The sequence below is a fragment of the Centruroides vittatus genome, unplaced genomic scaffold (genome assembly GCF_030686945.1).
Source record: "Centruroides vittatus isolate TY-2023 unplaced genomic scaffold, ASM3068694v2 contig_717, whole genome shotgun sequence".
Classification (NCBI taxonomy): domain Eukaryota; kingdom Metazoa; phylum Arthropoda; class Arachnida; order Scorpiones; family Buthidae; genus Centruroides; species Centruroides vittatus.
Window position 1 is genome coordinate 3,455,647 of NW_027122456.1, and position 14,576 is coordinate 3,470,222.

General features: G+C 27.9%; 1 protein-coding gene across 2 annotated transcripts in view; it reads left to right on the top strand.

Moving 5' to 3' along the window:
* LOC136980698 (heterogeneous nuclear ribonucleoprotein L-like) overlaps positions 1–14,576 on the top strand; it is a 66,225-nt gene that overhangs the window by 13,572 nt on the left and 38,077 nt on the right. For both annotated transcript variants that reach the window (XM_067276884.1, XM_067276885.1), the window contains exons 4-6: positions 2,673–2,758; positions 4,475–4,571; positions 8,171–8,234. In XM_067276884.1, the coding sequence (XP_067132985.1) occupies positions 2,673–2,758; positions 4,475–4,571; positions 8,171–8,234 (247 nt within the window). The remainder of the gene's footprint in view (positions 1–2,672; positions 2,759–4,474; positions 4,572–8,170; positions 8,235–14,576) is intronic.

Genomic DNA, 14,576 nt, shown 5'->3' on the forward strand with positions numbered 1-14,576 from the left:
CAACTTTCAGAATACACTTTAAATTTAAATGCTAAAAAAACAATAGCACACATTTTATCTTAATTTCAAATCTATAAAAATAAACCACTTTTTACTAATATTTTGTTTTCTTTACTCCTTTTGCCTGTGGATACTAAGAGGATGGCCTTTTATTGAACCCATTATAGGTTAGGTCAGGACCACAATGGAGTGGCCTGTCAGTGAGGGATGTCTTGACATACTAGGATGGACCACTTCTTGAAAAATTTCTGGAATTTATTGTTTGTCCAGATTTGTTATTGGTTTCCCAGAGCAGCAGCCTGACACATTAACTGGTTAGTTATCTAGCTATCAACTAGTGATGTTAAAGCGATTGATAACCTGAAGGAAATCTGCCTCTCATGTACTTGTGAGGTTTTACTGAATATAAGTGATTTCACTCAGAAATTCCTGACACCAAGAAGCTTATGCTTACTATTCAAGTTGAGCATTTTGTGTATGGCAATAATGTGGTCTTGTATGTGAGACTAAAAGGATGGAGTAGGAAATGACGGGATTCAGTTGAAAGAAGTCACTCAACACAATTAAGTACACTGCAACATTTATTAGATGGCATGAAAATTTTTACAGCACAATATGCATTTAAGTGAGATAGTATTCACAGTTGCACATGTTATTGTTGCAGAGAGAATTTACAAATTTTTATACATTCAAAATTTACTAAATGCACTAAAAAGTAAAAAATACAGTAATTTTTTCAGTTATCACAGAATTCTTGGTATTATGCAACCAAAAATAAAAGCTTGGGATGCTCATGGGAAGTCCATAAAAATATATAGAAAATGTAACTAAGAATATTTGTAAATCTATTAATTAATTAAACATCTATAAAGTATAATAAGTATTGAATATAACCTTAAAAACTTTAACAAAAGCCTTGTCTGTTGTATATTTGAAAAGGTAGTTAATCAAGTTTTATTTAATTATTTTTAGTGTGTATTATTTAAAATAGTTTTATCTTGGATGAACAGTTAGAAAGAAAATTTGTATTTTTTAACAGTTAATTATTTTTAAACTTGCACACCCCTTGCTTTTATTTTTGGTCACATAACATGAAGAATACCGTGAAAGCTGTAAAAAAAATTATTTTGTGTGCATTTATATTCTGTGAAAATTTTTAATATATATATTTTAAAAAGAAACTTTTGGTGAATTTAAATGGTGTTTTATAAAAATATCTTAATCATTATAGATTTAAAATCAAAATAAAATTTGTTGTATTTGTATTTTGAGGTGTATTCAAAAAGTTATTCTCTTATCTTGTTTACACTGAGGACTTTGAAGTGATGATGATGATGATGAAAATATTCTTATTTCTATATTATTTTTATCCAACTTTATTATGTCATAGTATTTTCATTTGAATATTTATACCTGGTTGTTTCAATGAGCTAGAAGTTTAGTATTATCTGTTGTAATTTTTTAAAATTATCTATTATATTGTAATTGAAGTTTTATAATTAGAAAGTTTCTGTTATAGTTATGATAACAAGTTTGTGAGAAATGTTCTAAAATCTTTGCATTACATTGATCAATAAAGACATACAACTGTATTATTTATTAGTATAAAAAATAAATAATGGTTCAAAGTAAATACTTTAATCTTTAATAGTAAAATTTTTTTTATCAGATTATATTTTTGAAATTTACACAAAGAAATTAAAACAATTTTTAACTTACATTTTAAATTAAATTATCATCCTGACTTTGAATGTAATAATATTACATTATTGTATTTTGATAAATATAAATATTTCAATATTTTCACAAAAATAAAATTTTACAAAACAATTACAAAAAAAAAAAAAACTAAATTGATTCCTATTCTTACATATTCATTTTGAAAATTATCCATTGATGCATATTGATATACAGTGGTACCTTGTTACTTGGACAGCTCCTAACTCAAACAATTCAGTATTTGAATGCATGTTTGGGGAAAATCAGTAATTTACTGTTTGCTTGGCACTCGCCCAAACAAAAATGACCCGCTAGAACAAATTTTCAATTTGTAACAAATATTTTTTATTTTAACTTTAATTTTGTCATCTATTAAAAAGTTTCTATGATAAAAATGAGTAACTAATTTAAAAATAAATTGAAATTCTAGTGTTGCCTATCTTCATCAGACAGAATTGTTGCTAAAATTATTAGGTGTATGTTGCCACTCTGTATGTGTTTGAAACAAAGGAAATATGTCAGTCTTCCAATAGCAGCTGCTCAGTGTCCCTATTTATTGGAAGAAGATTAAATAAATATATTACAATTGAATGAATCTATTTCTTTACATATTTTGGGAATTACTTTATAAGATATTGATTTCTGTGAGTACAGTTCTATTTATTGTAGTAAATGATGCAGTTTTAATACATTCTCAATTGGATTTGATGAAAAGGAAGATGTCTTAGATTTTTCTGTATTTTATATATTTAATACATTCTGATAATACAATACTTTAAAAATAACAACTGCATCATAAATGACATGATGTAAACAAAACATGGAATTTTAATCTTGAACTAAAGATTATTTCTTTTGTATAACCAAATGTTTTTGTGTTTCTATGTTTCTACATTGTTTTGTAGCATTTGTTGTATGTTTATTTAATTTTTTTTTTTTTTTTTAATTTTAAGGATGTGATTCAGACTATTTGTAGTCCAAGTGGAAAGGTTCAACGTATTGTAATTTTTAAGAAGAACGGAGTTCAAGCTATGGTTGAATATCCTTTTTTAAAATATAAGTTTAATAAATAAAATAAAATTTTAAAATGATGTAAGAATTTTTACAAATTAATATATGTACAATATAGAATGATATCTAAAACAAAATAAATTTAAGCCATATTATTGACATAAGTTAGTTTAATTTTTCATTCACTTTTTTTATTTAATAAAACTTACCAATAAACTTGTATAAACAGCTTTGTCAGTTTCTACACTCAAACAATTTCTTATAAATACAGTATTGCAGAACTGTAATATTTCACTTACTATGCATTTAGGTTTAAAAACACATTTTTAAATTCACTTTGTGTAAAGAGTGTTAAAAATCACTATTTGAATTTTGTATATTCTTTCTTCACCCAATGATGACATTTTGAAATGTTAAAAGTAGTTGCATGTATTTAATTCATTAAGTAAATAAATTTAATGCTAAAAACCAGTTCTTTTTCTTCCATATACTGATATACATTTTATATCAATGCAGGCTGTTGTATGCTTCTGATTTGTTTACACGCGTACTTTTCAGTTCACAGATGTTACTGATGATGATATGTTAAGATTGATTGAAAATTAATAACATGCACTGAAAGCAATAACTGGTGCAAAATAAAAATAAACAACAAAAAACTAACGTTTTCTAACTCCTTCAGAGTTATTCAGGTTTTCCAATGGTAAATAGGGCATTTCTTCTATTTACCATTGGAAAACCTAAAGAACAACTCAGAAGGAGTTAGAAAATGTTATTGCACAATCAACACTCACAATGATTCATATAATTCATATGTATATAATAATAATTTTCCAGACATATACTATATATTTCTGTCTAGAGTTTTTATTTCAAGATTACTGCTGGAAATGCTATCTAGTAGTAATAAAATCCACACCTTATATAAATCTCCAGCAAGCAGAATTTGTACAACAAATGTTTTTGGTTTATTTTATAAACTTCAAACCTTATAAAATAAACTGAAAATGCTTGTTGTACAAATTCTGCTTGCTGGAGATTTATATAAGGTGTGGATTTTTATTACTATGATTTTTATCCCACCATGTACAGTACATGGTGTACTGAAAACTCTGGATTGAAATTGGACTCATGTATGTGTTCAAATAAATTCCAGTTCATGGAATACTGGCCAGATTATTACTAAACATTCTGGATTATTGGTTGCTGGATTAAAATATTCTGTAATTGCTGTTAAACAATCAACTATTAAATAATAATGACAAAACACCATAAAAAATAACTGTTGTCTAGAATCCTGGTTATTTTAGCTAAAAATCACAATATGGGACTTTTCATGAATATGTTAAATAAAGATTTTTCACAAATAAATTATTTTTATGATTATTAATAGTTGATGTTACTCAATAATAATTATAATGATCAAATGATCTAATAATATATGATGAGAAAGTAGCCAATGTATATCTAAATATAAATTACTTAAATGTTTAAATTATAAAGTTAATATGAAAAGAAATATGAAACTGCTTTGTTTGACCATTTTTTAATCTGCTTCTATTATTGTAAGTTATTTCTATTATTATATATTTTTTATCTGTGGATTATTGTTTCAAAATTATTTAATTGCTCAATGTTTTTGTGATCTATAATATTGATTGAATTTTTAATAATAGAAGACAGTGTCTATTATCAAGTATACATGTTATTTTCTGTGATTTAAGATTTCCTTGACAATTTAAACATTTGATAGCATTGAATCAGCCAAGAGAGCAAAAGAATCACTAAATGGCGCTGATATATATTCTGGTTGTTGTACTTTGAAGATTGAATATGCAAAGGTAATGTATGATTAAATTAAATTTAACCTTTCAAATAAACTGTATATTAGATTTGACTATGATATTTTAAAAAACTTAAATTATTCATCATAATAATAATTCTATAATTTTTTATATATTTCTTTTTTAATAAAAGCAATTAGATTATAATAAAATATTGAGTTCTGATAGAAAATATGTAAAATTTTCAAAATTCTTTTATTTCAGCTAGTTTTATATTATAATTGATGTTAATAATTATAGTTGTTTTTTTCTAAATTAAAACAAAAATAGCTAAACAGTCATTCCTTACATTTTGTAGGTTGAATTCCAATACTTCACAAAAAATGAAATCCAAAATAACTCTAACCAAAAAAATCTCAAAAACTGACTTAGTATTTTTGATAATATTAATGAAACATTTTTTTAATATCATAAACTTGGCACCATATTTAAATGAAAGAAAAATTCATACTTTTGCTAATTAAGGAAGCCAAAAACTTTTATTTTGAGAAACACTTGAACACAGTTGAAAATGTTTCTTAAAATGAGTTTTGACATCCTTAAGTAAAAAAGTATGAATTTTTTGTTTAGTTTTTAATATTATTATTTATTATTTAAAAAATATGAATTAATAAAAATGTTTTTAATATGGAAATAAGATATAATTGTATTGGGTTGTTCGGAAAGTAATTTCGTTTTTTTATTACTAGAGGAATTAGATGTATTTTTACCAGCCAATTTTATTTTAAACCACATTTTCATTATATACTTCAACAGCTGACATTTTAAGGCTTATTTGTAAAAAATTTTGTTTGATTCTGTACAATTGTTTTTTTTCAGTGACCCATCAAATATGGAAAATCAAAAGCATTATTTTTGGCATATTTTGCTTTTTTATAACTAAAAAATCAAAATGCTGTTCAAACAAAAAAAAATTGTGGTACATGTTTGGAGAAGATGTATTGAGAGAAAGACAGTGCCAAAACTGGTTTACAAAATTGTGTTCTGGCAATTTTAATATCGAAGAAACACCACATTCTGGATGGCCATTTGTGAAGCCAGTGAAAACAAAATAAAGGTACTGATTGAAGCAATCTGCCGTATAACAACACGTGAAATCACTAAGAGATTAAATCTGTTAAATTGAATCGTTTATTATTACTTAAAACGAATTGGTTTCGTTTCATAGCTCAATATATGGATTCCACATGTTATTAACGAGAGTGGCTCTCTATGGTTGGATTTTAAAGAAATTTTTTTTTTGAGCTTTTACCAGACAATTTAACAATTGATTCGAAAGTGTACGGCCATTGAGTAAACAAATTGAGTAATATCATCAAACAGAAAAGGTCAGAATTGATCAACAAACAAAGTGTAGGGTTTTACCATGATGATGCCAAATTTCGCACAAGTTTGGTAACTCGTCAGAAACTGTTATAGCTTAGATGGGATGTGTTATTACACCAACCATATTCGTCAGATCGGGCACACTCAGATTATTACTTGTTCCGGTCTATACAAATTTTTTTTAACTGTAAGACATTTACTTGAAATGTCCAAATCACCTGAAATGTACCAAATGTCAAAAATCACTTGGATCAGTTTTTTGTAAACAACGATCAAAATTTTTATGAATGTGAAATCATGCTACTATCAGAAACAATGACAACAGGTATTTGACCAAAATGGTCAAAATATAATTCGATAAAATATTTATTTATTATAAGAATATTGTGTTTATTTTTCTATGGAAAAAACAAAATTACTTTCTGAACAACCCAATAATTTCTGATGCATTGCTGATAATTTTACAATTTTGAGTAAAAACTGGTGTCTGTGGGACTCCACACAACACAATGCACCTCATACAATTTCACAGAATACTCACAGGGTTAATCATAAAACACAGTAAGACCCTGTTTAATGCTACCTCGATTAACACTGATTCGATGTAATACAGTCTGCTCGAAAAAAGCTCAAAATTTACATTGATTCAAATTATCACAGCATTTCATTGATTCGTATATAATACAATTACAGTAGAGCATTGATTATCTGAATCAATTGAGGACTGGGGTTGTTCGGAAAATCAATTTTTCAGATAACCGATTATGTACGAAAAAATATATTAACCTATCCCATGTTGAAATTCGTTCAAATCCTGGCATGGCCTCTCATGGTCACACCAGTGCTGTCATCTAAAACACACACACCAACAAATAATATTGGAGTAGCCCAAGACATAGCCAAAGATTACAGTGCCACAGCACTAGTGGAAATTTAAATTTGCCGACTGGAAAGCTTTCGGTTGATTGACATTTGGATGATCAATGCTCTACTGTATTCTCGAACATAAGCCAATCAGCAAAAGGTGGCAGTTCGTCGTAGTGCTGTACTTTCCTTAAATCTATGTTTGTTTAGTGCAATTTTGGAAAAAATATAACATCATGGATACCATAGGCAATATCGATTTCACTTGGCAAGAAATAACTGATAAATGCATGAAGTGTTGAAGAAGTTATGACTGGAGGTATCCAAGAATTCTCAATGAGAAGAGCCTATCATTGTATCGTTAGGTTGACTAAATTCTCAGTCTAATTGATACAGCAGGACAAGATATAGACGAGCAGGATATTAAGGAGTAACTGCAGGTTTCTGGTGAGAGCCTTACCAATAACAACCTTCAAGAACTGGCAGAACAAGGAATTCGTGTATAACTGGAAAATAGTGATTCTGAAAACAAAAAATCCAAAGAATTTCTCTACAGATTTCCTTAGTAAAAGTTTGGTAATGATAACTGAATTCATTGATCAAATTATAGTGAGTGATCCAAATTTTGAAAGGAGTGCAAAAGCAAGACAAGGTATTTTGGATGTGATCTCTCGCTACTGAAATTTGCTTAAGGAAGGAAAAAGAAAGCAACAAATGAAACTACACAACTTTATTGCAAAAAGCAAGAATTTCATAAGAGCCAGGACTTTCATCAGAAAAAATGAACTTTACATTTCTGTGTGCATATGTTTATCTGTTATTTAACATACATTATTATGCAAATTAATATAAAAATAACTTAAAATTAAAGTAAAATCTGTTTATTTTTGGTCACATGTTCCCCTTTCCCTATTTACTCTGTGTTAAAATGATCTCGTTTAACATTGTTTTGTTTAGCGTTTTGTCATCTAGGTTGTTAAGCGGGTCTTACTATACTTCACTTAAACAGTGAAACACAGAGCTATTGGTCCAAGAAAGCACAGAAGCATAGTAAGCAGATCCTTTGCATTGAGCAGACTGATACAAATGGTCAGTAACATATTAGAAAAGAAAAAATAGGTAGGGTAAAATATAGATGCTATTGCATAACCAGCATATATCACTTCTATATGAAATTTTTCAGACAGGTTTTTTCCAAATTTCAGAAAAATGTAGAAAAAACCTTTCTGAAAAAGAATTTGAGATTTTTTTTTCCTGATACAAATGCAAAAGTGGAGTGGCTGTCATTTAGATTATAAATAATTTCAATATAGTGGATTTTACTTATTTAGTTAGTAATTTTAAGAAAATTTTGATTTAGTATTAAAATGTACATGTAATAAAAATGTAAATAAAATATATTACAGCCTACTAGACTCAATGTTCATAAGAATGACAATGAAAGCTGGGATTATACAAATCCTTCTTTAGGTAAGATTTTTTTTTCTTGTATATATATTCTAATGTTTAAATACTGTTTATTACAGAAAATATTTTTAATTTTACAGTATTATATATAATGAGATTTTTATATATTATAATTTGAATATTTATACAAAATTCATTATTGGTAAGAAGGAAAAGTTAAAAATTTTTATAAATAGGCTATACTGCTTAAATTTAAATATCAATAGCAGTTTTATAACACTGTTTTATTAATAGCAGAAAAATAATTTTTTAATGAAATAACTATGTATAGTGAAACCTCATTATTTTGAAACTCATCAAAAAACATGACATCAATTCCAAAAAAATTATGATGATAAACAGATTCACTGAAAATCTGCAACAAATGTTTTCTTTTCTAAGAAAAGAACAATCTAGAAAATTCTGTATTGAGGTCATCTTACCCTGACTTGTGAGCGCGACAGTTCCAATTTCCTTTGTTTGGTGTTTGCGACATTAGAAAATGGCAAAATTGTCCACATCTAAACTGAATATTTTAGCAAATAAGTTTAAAGATGAAGTTGTATGCACAAATGAAAAACTTCTTCCTTGTTTCATTTGCAATTTCAGTTGATGTCAAACACCAAGAAATGAAAATCAGGTGATACCTGAGTTTGGTGAAGCAAAGACAAGGCAAACAGAAAAAAAGGAATTTTGAGTAGACATTTATAGGGGCCTTGTTTCAAAGAGGTGAAGAATCTCAGAAGGCTAATTATACGTTTTATGAAAATTTAACAACCGCTCTTCTGCAGGAAAATATACCCTTTTATAAGGTAAACAACCTGGGCTTTCAGACATTTCTCCAGAAATATACAGGAAAGTTTGTCCCCAACGAGAGCACTCTTAGAAAAACTACGAGAAACCAGTGTATGATCAAACAATATCTAAAATCCTGGACATTGTCAGAGACAATCCTGTAGTGTTTATACTGGACGAAACAACAGATTCTACAAAACGATACGTGCTGAATGTTGTTGTTGCACCATTGACTGGATTCTAATGTTATTCAAAATGTACCAACTTGAAAATACAAACTCAATTACAGTGTCCCAAACTTTCAATGATGTTTACATCAAGTTGTGGCCAAATGGTATCCAGGATGAAAAGGTTTGGCTTGTCGTTAGAGATCAAGCATCTTACATGTTTTCAGCATTCTCCAAATTTGAAGTGCATCTACAACCTAAAGCATGTGACTTGTCTTACACCGAGTATGTGAATGTATTCATGTAGAATATAGCAAGGCCAATGACTTCATTTCAAAATGAAAATGGTTCTTCACAAGTGCCCTGTCAGGAACACTTGTACCAAGACGTAACTGGACTGCCATTACCATTTAGTCCAGTGGTCACCTGTTGGGAGTCTTGAATAAACAGTGTGGTATTCTACTGCAAGAACTTCAAGAAAATTAATGCTTTTATCAACAAACTTCCTCCTGGTGTTTCTGCTACTGTCGACAGTGTCAAGAAACTGATCCAGTAGTGATGACAGAGCTCTACTCTGTGCATTCACACAAGTTTTTGGTGGATACAATCAAGGAGCTGGAAAGATGTGAAACTGAAATGCAGGATCAGTGGAATGTTGTAAGTCAGGCGCTTGATATACTGGATGGTTTTGTCCTGGACAAACTCAGATTTAGTTTATCAAAAAATCCCGATTTGAACAATATTTTGCATTGCACTGAACTAGAATTCTGAGTAAAAATGAAACATGGCCCCTTAGTCTTGGTCGATGTAAAAAAAATCTTTTTTCCTTACATAAAGACATTGTATCCTCCTAACAACAAAACTTTACTTTTAAGAACATTGAAATGGTTACTGTTGTAAATTACAATGTTCATCTTTATGTGTAAATTGCAGTAAACAACTATGTAGTTTGTACATATAATATTTCTTGTTAATTTTGTCTTAATAATACAGCATTTAAATGCACCCAAACTAGCACTCAAAACGTGGGGAAAAAGTACCCAAATGAGCACCCAATCCATTCTAAAAATGCACCCAAAAACCCAAACCTTAGTTATTACTTAGTTTTCTGAAATAGCTAAAATTACTATCAGTTGGATGAATCATATTTAACTTTTCTGAAATAGTCAGCTCATATTTCCTATTTGTAACCATTTTGTAATCCTTTCTTCTAATTTAAAGAAAATAAAATTTTTCTATAAGCAAAAGCAAAAACTGCTTTAAAGGGAATACAATCTAACACACAATGGTATTCTAATAGTATTTTATTATTATTGTATTGAATTTATATTGGAGAACTTCAAAAATCATGCATTTATTTACTAATCATAATAAATTAAAATAAATGTAAAAAAAGCATTAATGATGCAACTTACCTTATCATGATTTACCATGCTCGAGATTGCTTAAGTGCTTCATAAGAATTGCCTGTGACTTTCATCTAGAAGACTAATGGCTAGTTCTATGAAAAATTCACTATTTTGAGTTTGAGATTACAAAAATTATGTGATCTGATGTAAATAATTTCTATTAACAGCTAAAGCTATAAATACGCATTTCTATCATGAATATGCACGTGTATCTAATGAAATTTGGAATCATTGAAGCAATAGATTTTTGCAAAAAATGTCCAAAATAATTAAATGCCAAACAAATTTCTTCTATAAAAATAAAAAAATTCTCTATTGTTCACAATGCTCTACAATGTCTGAATAACCTTGATGGAAATCCAATAAATGAACAATGTATAATTGGTAAAACTGAAATCAAAAATACCATCTGGGTGTGAAACTTTCCTTATAAACATGTAATGATAGGAGATCTTGAATTAAATGAAATTTTTGTGGGTCACTGGACCAGATAATGACTTCAAATTTCATTGTATGCCTATTTTGAATTATCCAAACTAAAATATATGCAAAATTGTGTTCTCTTGGTCAGGGATTAGACTTGACTTCAAATTTTCTGATATCAAAATAATGAGATTTTACTGTATGTGAATAAAAGAGTGAAAGAAATATATTTGAATTTGTTCATTTTTCTTTGTTTAAATTCATCAAGGAAATAGTTCTTGACTAAATTACAGAAACACAAAAATTCCATTGTTTTTAAACTTAGATTTACTAATCAACTTTAATGCTGTACAAAATAATATTCAAACATAATAATTGTTTTTTTTTTGCTGTGTGAAGGTATTTATTTGAATACTAAAAGTGCTGTTCATTTGCATATTCATTACTGAATTATGTTAGTTTATCATATTTTTTCCATTGCTAATGCCACTCAAATTAATAATATATTATCTTAATATAAAACTTAAAATAGCTTAATAGGTATACAAATTTTAAAGTGTTGTAAAATCGTATTACTGTATTAATAAATATGTTTATTTTTAATCTATATTTTGATATTTGTTATATAATTTATATTTTTATAACAACATAAGTATTGAAACTTTTATCTTATTAACTCTCGTGGAATAGATGCTTAGAAAACTGATGTTTTACTTCAACTCTGCATTGCCCTAATGTAACATTAGTAAGATATTGAGCTTGACTAGGACATTACGTGTCTTTGTTATATCATGATAGAATTGAGTTGGAGTAGGAAAGAAAAACAATCCTTGCACTTGATAGGTACAGAAGAGTCGATCCTTGTTCTTTATGGTTGCAGCAATGACAGGCAAACTTTGCACTTGCCACCACAATAGAGGCTATCCTTGTACTGTACCTACTCACCATGGAATAGTCTATCCTCATACCTGCCAATTTGAAGAAGCATTTTGTTCATTTTTTGCACTTACTTTTCAATGTGTGCATGCAATGCTGTTTTTATTTTTGACATATAGGCCTAAATTCTGTTAGGTGCACTCAGTCACATCAGAGAACATGGACACTGTCAGTTTAATTCCCTCTGTATATTGAAAATGAAGTCATGGACCCCCATTTTCCACATTTAAATGGACAATTATTACATTTTTAGATTCCTCCTTGCAATTAACGGAAAATGGCAAAGTTTTATCAAAATTGGCCCATTAAATTTTGAGAACAAACTCAATTCTATAAGTCCATATAAGATGTGGTAGTGACTGTACATCATCACCCAACAAAATCATGCAATTCATACAATATTGCTTTGTCGTTTGAGCTCATACTATGACCTTAAATCATGAAAACAAAGTCATGGACTCCCCATTTTTTTTATTATATTTTCAGATTCCTCTTCACAATTAATGGAAAATGGCAAAGTTTAATCAAAATCAATCAATCAGATTTTGAGAATGAACACAATTCTCTAAGCCATATTAGAGGCTTTGCCTCAAATATTAGGTGATATAATGAAATGATTCTGAAATGATGCTATATTTTGATATTTATAAAATTTAGTTTTGAATATATCTTATTAGTATTTTAAAATACATATAATCTTTTTCATTCAAAAAATTGCCTAGTCTGTTTCTTTAAAGTTTGGAAAAAGTTATAATAATTACAAATGACACTAGATTTTAATTTTTTATTATAAACATTTTTTAAATATATGAAGTTTTAATTAAAATTTGTATTTTCAAACATTATTTTATGAATAATGAAATAATTGAAAATAACATATATCATATCTTTGGCCAGTGCTTTTTCTTAACTTTCCATTTATAACATCTTAGACTAAGAATAATAATGAACAAAAATGGATTTGAATATGAGAGAAAATTTATAGTTACAAATTTTTTAACAAAATCAGTAGTTATTTTGAAAATTTTTTATTAATATAATTGAATGGCTTGGGTGCAGAAGGTGATAAGCCAATAAAGAATTCAAGAAATTTAAGAATTTAAATCTTTAAATAAATCCTGAAATCAACATGTTTAAAGGTTTAAATGTGATATTTCTTAAATTTTTCCTTGTGTGGTTTATTACCTTTTGCACCCAAGCCATTTAATTTAAAAACTTTGTTTCTGATTTAGATGCTGCCTGTACTGTCATAGTTAACATGTTATTGGACTACATATCTAAATACAGCAAGGTAGTTTTTTAAACCAGAGTATTCGTAATGTTTTATATTGATATCATGCAACTTGAACACTTTTTTTTAAAATGTACAGAAAAAAGCTATTCAATTTATATTTGATTCTACACCTTGATTTGCTGATTAAATGTCTTTATTGTTACTCAGAATTATTTGTTATTTTATAATTAATAACATTCAGAAATTTTTTAATAAAACATTTATATGTATTTTAAATGATTTTACTTAGTATAAGCTTTTGTAATAATTTTATAAAGGATATATATATCAAGGATGATTCTTAATGGAAAAATAAAACAAAAACACTAAGTTTTATTTGAAGAGTAAATATTAAAAATTTTTTAGTGTTCTTTTCAATCTTTAAATATTTTTAAAAAACTAAGAGTTATAATTTTAAGCTTTGAGAAAAGAATATAAATATTAGATATTTTTGAAAGAAACTATGACAAACATTTTTTATTGTACATATTTATACAAAATTCTGAAAGAAAGTAAAAATATTCTTTTCATATATGTGTATAAATTAACACAAATTCATCTCTTACAACTAAAGATAAATTAATTAAAGTTATATTTTAAAATATAACAGATATTCATGTCAAAACACCAATAAAACCAAAACTCATGCAAAATTTATGAGAATTTAATGTAAAACATAAACAAATGTTTTTGATAACCTATTGACATCAGGTTAAGAATAGTATTTGAAAAATGAACAAAATTTGAATGTCAATTTTAAATGTTGAGAAGGCTTTGTCTGATTGGATATTGGCTTAATGATATAGGATGATTGAGAAAATTGTAAAAGGACCTCAAATAAGGATCTCCAACCTTAGAAGGTAATATTCTCCTTGAAGTTGATGGCAATATTTTTTTACACGCCTTCCATATGTCTAATAACTCATTTTTGAGTGTTGTAAGCTCTCTGGTTGGATTTAGAAGTTGGGCCTCATGCAGCTGTGCTTGATCTGGTATTCTGTGGTAGAGAGGGCTAAAGCAGTGATATTGTGCCCTTAATTTATCAAAGTAAACTATTCCTTTAATTGTTGGCAGAGTCTGTCAATGTATTCCAAATGTTGATTGAGTGTGTTGCCAGAATAGTATAAACTTCTGATAGAAGGTCTTCATAATGATCCTTAGAGTCCCTCTGTATAGTATAGATAGCAGGGTTATGTTTAAAGGCAATGGATATGTTGTTGACTCTCTACTTTCATGTAAGTTCACTTCAAATGTAGCTTATATCTTACTGATTTGTACAGTCTGTCTTTCTTGCTGTGACTGATGGTATTAGAGCATGTGTTGCAAACTGGCAGCCCAAGGGCTGGATACAACTTATTAAGGC